The 13,239-nt window shown below is 54.6% G+C and overlaps 1 protein-coding gene across 2 annotated transcripts in view; it reads right to left on the bottom strand.

Annotated features, from left to right (window-relative positions):
* Window positions 1-13,239, bottom strand: part of MVB12B (multivesicular body subunit 12B) — a 263,550-nt gene that overhangs the window by 17,718 nt on the left and 232,593 nt on the right. For both annotated transcript variants that reach the window (XM_032478454.1, XM_032478455.1), the window contains 2 exons: window positions 6,529-6,584; window positions 3,907-3,966 (listed from right to left, as the gene is read on the bottom strand). In XM_032478454.1, coding sequence (XP_032334345.1) covers window positions 3,907-3,966; window positions 6,529-6,584 — 116 coding nt within the window. The remainder of the gene's footprint in view (window positions 1-3,906; window positions 3,967-6,528; window positions 6,585-13,239) is intronic.

Raw genomic sequence — 13,239 nt, 5'->3', positions numbered from 1 at the left:
ACTCTCCAGCCTCAGGGTAGTCTACACGGCAAAGCCCCTGCTCTGAGCTGCGGAGGGAAGTGGATGGCAGGGGGACGTGGCTGCTGGAGGATGGGGCTGGAAGGAAAGAGGCTGCTAAGATCATCGGAGCCAGGAGAGTGACAGCCTTCAAAGTGGGAGTTTGTTTATTAACCAGCCCGCACCACCAGAGGGCACCTGAAGAATTTTCCCCTCGAAATCTGCTGGATGGCATAGGCTTTGATTTTAATCACGACCGGGGGCCTGTCATGAAACTTAACCCGGTGCTGCACACACAACTGCTGGGTCTCTCCATGAATACGCCAGCGGCAGAGGCTGGACCAGTGCCCTGACCAAGGTGGCAGCCGTGGGCCTGCACCCCAACCTGAGGCTGGGGGCCTTGCCCCAGGGCCCAGCCTAGGTCGCAGATTTGGCATGCTACCACAGGGGGTGGGACTCAAAAGCTGTGTCCCCTCCACTATACCACGTTGCCTCCACTGTCCACACAGACACCTGGAATCTACGCACCCACATGGCAGGCGGCTCTTGTCCACACTGCCGGCAAGCCTTGTCCCACCTTCCTGCTGGCGGGGCCGAGCGTCACACTGCACCTGGAGCCCATCAGAGTCCGGGGAGGCTGGAGGTGCACTGCCACCCACCTGGGGTGATACCTCCTTTCTCTGCAACTGTTACTCAGTGCCAGGCAACTCTTGGGCAGGCTGGGGTCCGTGGCGGGTCCTGCTGTGGTGGGGGGCAGCCGGGGTTGGTGATCCTGGGTTGGATGCTGGCGTTCGCTCTGGTCCCTAGTCACCAAGCTCAAGGCTGACTGGGGGAGGGGCTCGTTCATGGAGTAACCTGTCCCTGAGGCCAAATGGTGACGGGGCGCAGACTTATTTCAGACGCATCCCCCAGGCAGAGCAGGGTGGGTGAAGTTAAAGCTGGCAGGAGAGAAACCCATGCCAGGGCTGGATGGGCGGGCAGTGTGCCGTCTCCAGGGACCACCTGAGCCCAGGTTTCTGCTGTAAACTTCTGTGACACCACCTCCCCCGTGGGGTGCAGAGGGGTCACAGAGGGGAGCACCGCCCCACACAAAGCAGCCCCCACAGATGCTGGTCGGAAATCCCAGGTGACATTCGGGGACGGTGCAGGTCATGGTCTCCCTGAACCCAAAGGCAGTCAGTCTCCTGCCTTCTCGGGGGAGGGTGCTTGGCTGATAGTGTGAACATGAGTACAGTGACCCCCCCCCCCGTGGAGCTCCCCTGCCCCCAGGCCCCTCCTCAAGCACGCGCCCCCAGCCCCATCCCCGAGGGCAGCCAGCCAGACTGGTTGACAATGGAAAAGAGCAAAGTCATCCTGATCAAGGAGACCCCCAGGGGCTCAGGGCCAACCCACAGAACCCAACGCGGAGCCCAGGGCCTGGGCACAGCTTCTCCTCGGTCTCCAACTTCAGGAGCAACGCTGAGTTCAGCAGCGAAAAGGAGCAAGTTCCGGTTTATTTACGAGAAAATTCCCTGACCTTGTTGAAGAGCCTGTTCACCAAAGTGTGTGGATGCCAACATTCTAGTCGCCATCAAATGCACACAGGTGGCTGGTGTGACAACTTTTAAATCCTCAGATTAAGTGGAAAAGTCCGTGGCATCACTGACGGCAGTGACACCTGTAACGGCTTCACGCCCTGTTCAGCATTTCTAACCTCTCCCCGTTTCCCTACGTTTTCTTTAACTCCACTTTAGTTTCCTTCAACAGAGAACACAGATGTGGGTTTTAACCCATCACTGGAAACAAAGAAGCAAGCTAGGCTTGGCTCACTGAGCTGCCGTCACTCTGCCACCAGCAAGGGGGCGGCGAGCCAGGCTGAACTGGGACGGATTTACACCAACTTCCTCGCTTCCTGTGGACCAGGGGATGGTGGCAACAACGACCATGACCATGACAGCAGCCGCTGATCACTACCCGCGCAGTAGCCCTGGCAGGTGCTGTTAAGCCATTTCCATGACTGTCTCAGTCAAACTCATAAATGCTACGGGGCGTTTTTACCACTGTCTTGATTTTACAGAAGAGGACGCCGAGGCTCAGAGAGGTTAAGTGGATGAGCTGAAGATTCTGCCCCCGGCAGGCGGGCTCGGCTCCAGGTGCCAGACATCAAGACAACGCAGTCTAACCACGCACATTTTTGGCCCTTTAATGGGGACGAGAATTGAGACTTTATGGTGGTTTCACCACATGCACTGGCTCCACACCGGGGCTCGCTCCTATTCCACCCCATCCTGGTAACTTGCAGGCCAGGCCGGGGTCAGAACACAGGTTGAGGGGCCTCCCAGGTCCCACTGTCCCCACCAGCCCCTTGGAGGGACAGGGATTCACAGGCTGTGTGGCATAAAGGAGAGATTTGGGGAATGACACGCTAGGTCTCAATGTGGGGCAAATGATTTCACCTCTCAGAGTCTCAACTTCTGCCCCATGAAGTGGGGAGGAATGATGCCACCTGGTCAGCCTGGGGTGAGTATCGGTGATGGTGGAGGTAAAGCCCAGCCCAAGAGCTAAGCACCAAGCAGGTGCTTAAATAAATGAGGCTCCTGTCACAGCCTGGAGGACGGGAGGGGAGAGAAGGGGCGACGTCCCCTCATGGCTGCCCCGTCTCCACCACCAGCCTGCAGTGACGGGCATCTGCTGTCTGCGCGCTTTCTGTATCTGTCCATTTAGTATTCACGCGACAGGTTTGACTGTCATCCTGGCTTTAGGCAGAGAGGGGGTGTGACCCCAACCCCCACCCTGTCAGGCGTGTGTGACCTTGTCCGTCCTGCAGAGTCACAGGCCATGCCCCTACTCCACAGCCTGCAGGGAGAGCAGCCCCCGCAAAGGCCTTCCGCACACACTCGCCAGAGCCACCCTGTGCGGGACCCCAAGCAGCCGGGAGCCACCCCTGGCCACGCGGCTTCTGGGCAGAGCAGACACGGAACCTCTCGGACGGGTGTTTTCTGACGGGGTGGTGGCCTGCCTTTCTTCTTCCTAAGTCTACCCTCAAAATCTGCAGATGACAATCAGGTTGGTTTTTGTGATTTACCAAAACTCAAAGACAAAGGGGGACTTTCTTGTCTTGTTTTTGGTGTGACAGGTTTAGAAATTCGTTGTATTACATTGATTCAATTTTCCTTGATTTCAGCCATCTTTCAATAATGCAACCTGCTTCTGCTAGCTGGGTATACAAGAGAAAACCCAGAGGAACTGAGAATATTGAAATGGTTCTACCATTTCCATCTTGGAGACAAATGTTCCTCTCAGAGGAGAGCTGGCTGCAAGCATGTGACTGCTTAACAACCGTCTATACATAAGAGACGACACACACTCTCGCGCTGTCTTATGAAAGCGGGGAGAACACCGGCGGAGCTGACCTCCAGTTTGATTCCATTATCTCAGCTCTCTGTCTTCAGAGTTGTCACATGGACTCCGGTCCTGGATTTCTTTCTTTTTTATTAGGAAAACATCCAGACTCTTTCAAACCAGGCTGCCAAGTGGGGTTTGGCTTACCAAGCACAATGGAATGTATTGCGATCCTTCCTCTAAATCACAAAGAGGCTTGGACATTTCCCCAAACCCTTACTGGTGGCAAATCATAAAACAGAAAGGGGGACAGCCAACCCCACACCCAGCCCCCAACCTCCACCTTCTTTAAGCCGAGATATTTAAAAAAAAAATGAAGCAAAATTGATTGTTCTGTCCATCACGTAAAACCTTCTGACTTATTACTTGAAGTAATAAGCACATTAAAAGTGAGTTTTTGTTTCTAAGAAATACACTTGAGAGCAATGAAAGTGTCTTTCTCCAAGGGTCACCCTGTTCCCGGGACAGACCCCTAACAGTGAGCGCGGGCCCAGGCCCCACCTGTCCCCGTCTGGGCAGCTTGCTTACCTCTTTTTCAATTTCTGCCAGAGATTTGATGGTGATTCCCAAGAGATCAAAGGGCTGCATCTGAAAATACAGATAGAGTCATCCTTTTAAATGGCTGGAAAACGCTGCTTCACATCTGCTTTTATTCATAACAGTTGTGACACTTCAAACCCACCATGTGTTCGAGCGCTTTCCCCACCCCCTTTCCACGGAAACCATCGGGGTGACTTCGCAGTGATTAGCGAGGGCAGTAATAGGAGCAGACCGAGAAACCTGGCCGTCACTAGGGCCCCTTCTGCTGGGGACCCTGCTTAGTCATGTGTCTACCGGACCCAGGAGGGTCACAGTGACTGTCACCAATAACTCCTGCCTCTCTTCTCTCCCCGCCCATGTAAAAAGCCGGGTTGCTCTTTCTGCAGCAGTGGGAATGGAGGTGCCCGAGGCCTCACCACCCCGCCCTGCCTGCCACGTCTCTGTGGTGGACGGGGTCTAAGGAACCCCAGGGGGGTGGCAGCTGATCTCTCGGGGGTCTGGGATTCCTTGGCATCCAGGGAAGGAACTGGAGGGAACTCCAGGTCTTTGAAAATACAGGTGAATGAAGTAACTGTCCATCAGTTATGTTGGAGAAATCAATGGGTAGAAAACGATAACACCGCGTGTTAATGGGTGTTTCTATAACTTCATAGACATGGGGCCCTTTTTTTTGGAAAATGCTGGCTTTTCAACAGACAGCACTAAAAATCAAAGACACATGGCAACAAGAGTCAGCTGGAGGCCCAGAGATGCCTGGGCTGAAACGCACGCAGAGCGGCAGAGGGAGCCCTGTCTGCGAGGCCCCTGGTCCATCCCCCCTCTGGGACATCGAAGGTCTGTGCTTCCACAGGGCAGCGGCCCCGCCTCCTGCAGCCCAGGCCAGTAGCTGGCAGCAGCTGGTGGACAGGTGAAACCTGAGAGTCTCCAACAAAACCCTGGGGCCTTCAGGGTTCTGAACCACAGCCCAGAGGCAGGGGCCGAGCTGGAGCCTGAGCCGGGCTGGGTGGGGGTTTCCTGTGAGGAAGGGTGGACAAGGTCGGCTCCGAGACCAAGGACCCGGATTCGAACCCGACTCAGCGCCTCCCAGTGATGCAGTGGTAGGTTAATCACTTCATCATTTCCTCTCTGGTTACAAAGCAGCACGGGCGGGCAGGCCCTCCTGGCCGGGCTGCTGGGAGATTAAACAAGAGAAGCGCTTGGCACTGGGCTTGGCCCGGGTCCGCCCGCCTGAGCACTTGCTGTGTTGGAGAGCCTGGCAGCAGAACGTTTGCGAGGGCGATCTTGGGACAGGGCCACCAAATCAGGCACTCAGCTCCTGGGGCTGCTCTGCCGGTAGCCACAAAACAGTTTGGCATTCTCCCGCCGCCAGCCCGAGTGGCGCGAGCCCGGGGCCGCCTGCCTGCGCTGCCCGGGATCCAGCAGAGGTCCAGCTGTTGTATCATTAGGCTCTAACTGCCCCACTAAACTTTCCCAATTGGAGCTGGTGTGCAGGACAGAACGGCCCTTCCAAGGGAGCGGGCGGGAGAGGCGCCAGCGTCTCCATGACAACGCGGCCAAGTGGAGTCGGCTGAAGTTACTCACGCTCTGCATGTCACGTCACGAGCGTTTTTCAAGATTAAGCTGCCTACCAGAAGGGTTCAGAGGAGGCCTATTATATTTCATGAAAATGGAAACTCCAGTGCAGGTCAAATCGCAAGCTGGGTGGTTTTAAGCTGGATCCAAGAAAAACACTGAAGGCTTCTCTAGCTGGTGCCCAAACCAGGCCTTCATATTTATTAGCTACTCAAAGCAAACTTCTGCAGAAAGGATTTTTAAAAACCCAGAAACAAGTCTACTGAGCCGACACGAACCAGGCCTGCAGAGTGGAGGGAAGGCCACTGCCATCCAGGGGGGCAGGCACCACCTGAGAGAGGGCACAGGAGTGCCTGGCTGGGCCCGCAAAGCTGTGCGGTGGGTGCCTCTCACGATTTGGGTTCTGGCCTTCAGGCCCCGCTAGCTCACTCTGTCCCTGTCACTAAAGATGGCTCAGGGACCCAGTGTGGCCTCGGTTCACTCATGTGTACCAGAGGTCTGTGCTGGCCTGCAGGGGCCGGAGACCCACGGCTGCTGGCCCTGCCATTCGGATGCCTGCAGAGAATGTGGTCACTGTGGGATGCAGTGACGACAAGGGAAAGTGAGGCAGCTTTCTTTCTGCTGGACTTCATCATCGTTAAATAAATAAGAACAAAAATTAATAAGCTGAACTTGGAAACCAAGAACATTTACAGCCAGTGAAGTTTAGTGTCATTTACCATCACATCTGAAATGAATAGGCTTGGCTGTGGCTGTGTGTGTCTTCCCTTCTTTTCTTTTACTTCTCAAGCACCAACTATGTGCAGCATTAGCTGAAGGGGCCCAGGGAGGAGCACAGCCCACTTCTAGCTCTCAGGCAGCCCTGTTGTTGGCTGCAGGCCTGAGCTTCCTCCAAAGGGAGAACGTGAGGGCAGCAATGATTCCAACAGGGGCGGGGGCAGGGGAAGGGGTGTAGGGGCTGCCGAGACACCCCATGTGTGGAGCAGAGAGCTCAGGCTGGAGGCAGCAGAAGAGGGGGTGAGCATGCATAAAACTTACACTTTCTGGAACACAGGAAAACTTCTCTGAAATCATAAAAGGCACACCATCCATTGCTGCAAAAGAAGAAAAAAAGAGGAAATGGCATTGCAGACACCACTGATGTTCAGTAACTTGAGATACTGACACAGATACTGGTCTTGACACAAGCCAGTCGGGGGCTGCAGCTGGCCGACGAGTGCACAGGTGAGTGGCGCCCCGGGCCACGTGTGCACAGGTGCCATTTCTGCTCCCAGGACACACACCTGCTGAGGGAGGCAGACACCCCACAGCAGGGCAAACAAGAGCTGTGAGGGCAGGACTGGTCCAGAGCCCACCCAGGGTCTGATGGGTAAGTGTGGGAGCCACTGAGGGGACGCGGTGAGGAGGTGGGCAGTGAGCATGTTTGTGAGATACTCTCTCAGCGGAGACTGGAATCACAGCCCAGGCTGTCAGGCTCAGGGGAAAGGTCTAGGTTGGAGGAAAGAGTGGTTCTGGAGTCAGACAGACCGGGTTTGAACCCTGGCCTTGGCTCTGGGTGCACTACTTAAGTTATATTTAAAAGGAGGACAGTGCGGCCTGCGTAACGCAGCACGGGGTGCTCAGCAGGGGGCCTCTGGGTCTCTTAGCCCCGGTCTCACGGGCTGAGCTGAGGCTCACCGCTCTGCTAGGTTTTAACAGGACACAGAAGTGGCGGGAATGGGTCTCCAACAAAGGAAACCACAGAAGTGAGGGGGTCAGTGGTTCGGTTCCTTTTTCACAGCCCCGCACAGGCCAGGTCATCGCCTTCAGATCACAAGCTGGAGCTGCCTCCTCAAGGGCACCCTCCCCTGGGATGAGGGCACTTTACAGCATGGAAACCCTGGGACGTGGAGGAACGGGACACGTGGACAGGGCGCGCTGCGGGCATGTGCAGCGTGAAGGCTGGGCAGCAGAGCCGGCTGTGGGGACGGGCGAGGCTTCTCCTGGGGCCCGGCCTCTCCAGTCCCTGTCACTCGTGTGGTGTGGGGGCCTCATGCTGAGGGGGATGGTTTTCTGGGTGAGGGGTTCCCCGGGCAATGACCTCTGCTCCACGACACCTAATGGGGGGACTTCTCTGCTACACAAGGGGTGGGCAATTTTTTTCAGTCCTAAGGCATAAGAGTCGCAGAAGCAGAAAGAAGAAAAGGAAATAAAAGAAAGAAAAGGAATCTGGGACAAATCCTCTCTGATCAGCAAGATGAGCCAAATGTGTCATTTTAAGCTATGTTCCTAATTTCTGGGAAGAAAAAAATGAAATCTTCTCTGGTAGGTTTGAAGAAAAAGAAACTGCACTGGAAACCTCCTCCTTTCTTGGGGAGGCTGCTGTCTAAGGAGGGGCCCCTGGGCTTGGATGGAAGCGTCTGTGGTCACAGACCTTCCCAAACAGGAGCCTCTGCCACCTGCCCTCACTGCCCGGAAGAGGACTGGCTAAGCACTGGGGACAGTGTGACACCTCCCCAGAAAGTGGGGGGAGCCACAGTCACTGTACACAGTACGTCACACATGCACGTGCACAAATGAAATCTGAGCACCTACACGCGCCTGGCGCGCATCTACACCTGGGAAAACCCACCCGTCCATGCCTGGGCCTGGAAAGGCCACGAGGCCTTTTAGAGAGGGCAGGGCCAGGCTTCCCAGGACCCACGAAGAGGCCAACCTGCCCCCGTCCACCCAACGTGGCTGGGAGTCAAGGCTCACCCCACGTGGCACCCTGACCTCTGACCCCGCATCCACAGAGGCAGGCGTGCACACAGCACTCACACAGCTCCAGCCATTCACAGGTCGGGGTCAGAGGTTGGGGGGAGAGGCTGGCACGGCTGAGGTCACACAGCTGGCAGGCCGTGCAGTCTCTGGCCCTTCCGTGAGGTGTAAATGCAATTTCCAAGAACGAACCCGCTTCCTCCAAAGCAGGGTCTTTCCTGGTTTTGACCGCCCTCCCCAAGTGTCCAGGTGGCCCTTCTACAAGCTCCATCTGGTCAGACCTACAAGCCGGGACGTGGGTGCATGTGTGAACAGCCCCACACGAGTCAGACCCCCGTCTTCTCAAATCTGCTCTTTCCCTGGGCTTCCACTCACCGCTAAGGTGCCGCCCACTCTGGGCCACCCCAAGTCAGGAGCTGGAAGCCACGGCCTCCTCCACCTCCCCCTTCAAATCCGCAGAGTGCCCTGTCGTCACCTGCCATGGCCATGCCTCCCTCTGCTCTGCACACACACATCTCCCTCCCGCCTTCTCTGCCCAGGAGACAGACGGCGGGGTCCGGGACAGAGCTCCCCACCTGCACTTGGGAAGCAGGAAGCGGGCCGACCACACGCCCGGGGAGCCATCTTCAGCAAACACATCTACAGCCCACATCACTGAGCTGTGAACTCTAATCGCCCACCCACCAGGCTTTCTGCCTTTGGTGTTTAAAGAACTTCTCGTGTTCGAGGGTTTCTAGTAAGATATGATGAAGGTCTCTCTTCTCACTGGTGACAGTTGTTTCCATCTAAATGTCAACGTGTGTTCAGGGAACATGTGTTCTGAAAAGGTGGTGATGTGACTTGCAGAGGCCTGATTATCCCGGGAAGCACTGGGTGGAAGCGAGGGAGGGAGGCGACTCCTGCCCAGTGTGAGGCTGGTAGTCATGCTTGCACCCCAAAGGGAAGAGATGGGGTCCTCTCTGACCCTCTGCACACGATTCCCCTCCCCTTCACTCTATGTCTATACCCGGCCACCTCTCTGGGGTCTGCTCAGAGTGCCCCCATGCAGGAAGCTTTTCCCGAGGTCCTGCCCGCCTCCCTGGGCACCTGGCCAGGGCCATGCTTCTTCCCCGGGCCGTGGGCCTCTGGCCATCCATGTGTGAGTCACCTCTGTGTTCCTGTCCCAGCACAGCGGTGCCTGGGGTGGGGGTCAGCATCCCCTGTGATGAGGTCTGGCCTGGGAGACATCTGGAGAGAAGAAAGGGAAGATGCATTCCCAAGACTTTCTGAGAAGCAAGAGGCAACAGTGAGGGTGGCCTTCAGGATGGTGGGGCTGATGCCCACTGACAGGGTTCAGTGGCAGAGACGGTGTGCAGAACTCTTGGACCTTATCTGACCTCTAGGGGAAGCTGCCTGGTTGAAGGCAGAGAGATGGGAGCTGAGGATAAATCACTTTATCTTAGAGTTCATGATAGAAAGATGGGCACAGCCAGATGCTTCTTGTATTCTTCTAGAAAACAGGTTTTAACAATCTTGGGGGAAAAGAAAGTGAGGCCACAGGTCCTGTAGGCTGCAGCTCCCACATGGGAACTGGCTCAAGAGGAACAGCTCGCTCTCACCCTCCCTGGAGTCCCTGAAAAGGGTCCCTAGGAGACAGTGACAGTTTGCTAAATAGATGATCTGCCAACCAAATTTCATTTATTTAAAAAATCTAGTATAGCCAAGATTACAGTAGGCTGAAAGAATGTGGATTTTAGCAGAGCACTTAACATTTTCTCATGTTACCCATGTGGACAAGACGGGCAAATGGGTCTGGTCAATGCCAAGGGGAGGAGAGGCTGTAACTGGTGGGACTAGACGTTCAAGAAGCTGATTTAACAGACTGACACTGACCTCCAGCGACCCCTCTGGAGGGTGCCCAGGGCATTATCAACTACTTCAACGAAGACACGCAGAGTAGGCTTATCCAGTCTGTGGCTGATGAGAACAGTCTATAAACTGGATAACAGAGAGAAACCCAATAAAGATCTCAAAAAGTAAGGATCATGGGCTAAATTTAACAGATGGGATTTACTAAAAGGTCATTGTTAAGTCCTGTACTTTAGGTCCAAAACATCAACTGTATTAGATGGGATGAAAGAGATGGTCATGCTGGAACAACAGCAGAAGCGACTAGTCTGTTGTTGAATAAATCAACAGCGTGATCCGACTGTTTAGAAGGGGGGGGCGCCACGGGTGCGGGGGAGGGGCAGCGCCTTGGTCTGCTCCGGGCTCCAGTGTGGAGTTCAGAGGGTGGCCCTGCGCAGCCCACCAGGTGGTGAGGGACTGGGAGCTGGCCCCCAGGAGGAAAGAGAGGAAGCCGCCAGCCTGCTGCTCCAGGAAGGCCTGATTCCTATACTTTGTTCGTCGTCCCCTCACCTGCATCTGAGCCCAGCACCCAGGAAACGGGGTGAGATGGGGCTCCGGTCTTGAAGGTGAACATAACCAAATATCTGCACGTGTTCTCAGAGCTTTCTCGGGAAGAGGGGCTAGAGAGACGGGGCACGGTGCAGAGAGTGGCCTGCCCTCCTCTGGGGAAGACGCAAGGGAGGACGAGTGGAGCTGGCTGACTGAGGTCCAGGTGGACGGCTGCTGGCCAAGGACTTGGGGAGGGATTTGGTGCTCTGGGTAGGAGGCTGATCTGTGGGACCGCTAAACTCCCTTCTAATTCCATCACATCCATTTCTGTTCTCCTTATCTGGGCGGCCTTTCCATATTTTAAGATATCTAGAGGTTTGCCAAACATATTTCTTAAAATCAACAGCACACATTTTTCACATGTTCCCAAAGATGTTCGTAAATCATCTCCATCCGGGCTTCTCGTGGGGGAACTCAGTTTCCTTCTTTCCTTTTCCCCAGCTGAGGCCAGTGTTTTGTCCTTACTACTCTTCCCAGCGCTGAGAGCCAGTGATCCTCGTTTGAGCATTCAGCCTAGTGCCGAGTCCTACTCAGAGTGACACACGGTGGAGGAGCTGGAGGCAGAGCCATGAGCGACAGGTCCCAGCTCTCGCAGACCCACTGTTTGGGGGGGTACATGTTCATCCCCCATCCTGCCCTCCCAGTCAGCCTGGGGTTTGTACGGGGTCCTCGCACTGACACGGCCTGACCAATCCATGGCCACAACCCTGAAGAAGCAGGACACACCTGTCCTTTCCTCACTGGTGCCAAAGGCGGCATTCCTGGGGCCCAGAGCAGTCCCTTCTCCAGGCCCCTCGGCTCCTCTAAACCTGGGGTCACAGAACTTCTCCCCTAGCCCAGCCCCAGGCTAGAAAGAGAGAAAAGGAAAGGAGATCACATTTACCACACACTAGATAGTGAACACGTGTCAAATAACCCTCAAAATGATGACTAGCAAGTTACAGGTAAGGAAACCCAGGCTGGGAGGAGTTAGGTGGCTGGATGGGACCAAGATTCGAGCCCAGAGCCCAGCTGGCGGTGGCGCTGCAGCGGGCGTGGTGGGTCCCCTGGATGGGCAGCTGGGGGGTGGCCGAGCGCCCGGCTCACCTCTGAGCCTTGGTGGCCCTGCCTGGAAAGCGGGGATGACACGGCAGCTCCGGCACAAAGCCACGTGCCAGGCAGGCCTCCTTTCAGGACCAGGACAGTGCTTTCTTCTTCTTCCTTTTTTTTTTTTTTTCCAATTTTATCTTTGGTGGCAGTTTTAACAAAACGCTGATCCTCGGCACCTAGCGGCACCAGGCAGATGAAAGCGAGGAGGTGCCGCGGGCTCCGTAGCGCAATTAGCATTCTCCTAAACAAACGAGCTTCAACAGAGCTGTAATTAAGCAGGCCTGTAATTAAGTATATGCCCTTTATCATAACGATCATGCTTAAAAATGGCATGATGCATGGAACTCTGTTATTAATGCTGTAATCCCACACTGAAGTGAGAGTACATAGAAATCAGGGTGTCAGGCCTGTCACCAGCGTGTTTGTAAAATACATTAAAGGAAGAAACCAGGAAACAATGAGCTCATTCAACTGTTCTTTTTACAATCAGGCACTGTGAGTCAAGGGGACTGTGAATGCTTACAGAATCTGCAAGGTTTAAACAAATAAAGCTCTAATCTGCTGCTGTATTAATACCACCCCCTATTCTAAAGAAGGAGAGGGGAGTGGTTCTTCTCCATCTAACTGACCGGAATACCTGCCTTTGCTTTCCTTGGGGAAGAAGTCCAATTTGCATGCCAAATTTGTTTGGACATAAAATTGGACTCCTGTTTGCACAGACAGCTCTGCATGAACCTGCAGGAACTTCGTCTTGCTACGGGATAGGGTCCTGGCTGCGGCATTTTCCCTTCAAATGGGAACCATAATTTTTCTTGTCAAGGCAATCCCTCAGAGCCTTTCTCTGTTTCCCTCCTCCAAATGCACACCCTCGGACTTCTGCAGACTGAACACCAACCCCTCACTGACCCGTTCCCAAGAGCTCCCAGCCCAGGACCACCCTGTCGCCTAGGAATCCCATATTTGCTCAGGGCTGCCCACCCCTCCCCTCACTGACATTGCAACAAGGAAATACTCCAATCAACACTCCTGAGAAAGAGAGTCATAAAGTCATGTGGCAAAAAACGTAAAATTAAAAAAAAAAAAAGACTCCATTACCAGCATCTCAATTGTTTTCTGCTTACAGTTGCCAAGCGGTGTTAAGTGAACTCGGTCACAGTTCCTCAGAGTCCTTGCAGAGATGAGGGTGCACCACGTGGCTTACTGGCAGGTAGTCATTTTCAGAATCAAATTAAATGCAGTTGGAATGGTGGGAGGCCTTTAATTCCGTGTACCTGCTTGGGGCTCCCAGCTGTAAATAATCAGCGACCGGCCCTTTCTTCTCCCCTTTCCTGCGGCGTTTCAAAAGTCCTTTGCAATTTGTGATGGGAAAAATGCCAACAACCCAAGATCTCAAGGCCATTTCTCAAAACTCATTTGCAAACCAAAACACCAAGCCCGTTCTGCCTTCTTGGTGACTTCACTTTGGGGATGTTCCTTGGAAGATAT

The sequence above is a fragment of the Camelus ferus genome, chromosome 4 (genome assembly GCF_009834535.1).
Source record: "Camelus ferus isolate YT-003-E chromosome 4, BCGSAC_Cfer_1.0, whole genome shotgun sequence".
NCBI classification, from domain to species: Eukaryota; Metazoa; Chordata; class Mammalia; order Artiodactyla; family Camelidae; genus Camelus; species Camelus ferus.
Note: the sequence above shows the minus strand (reverse complement) of the source record. Positions and strands in the feature narration are given on the sequence as shown.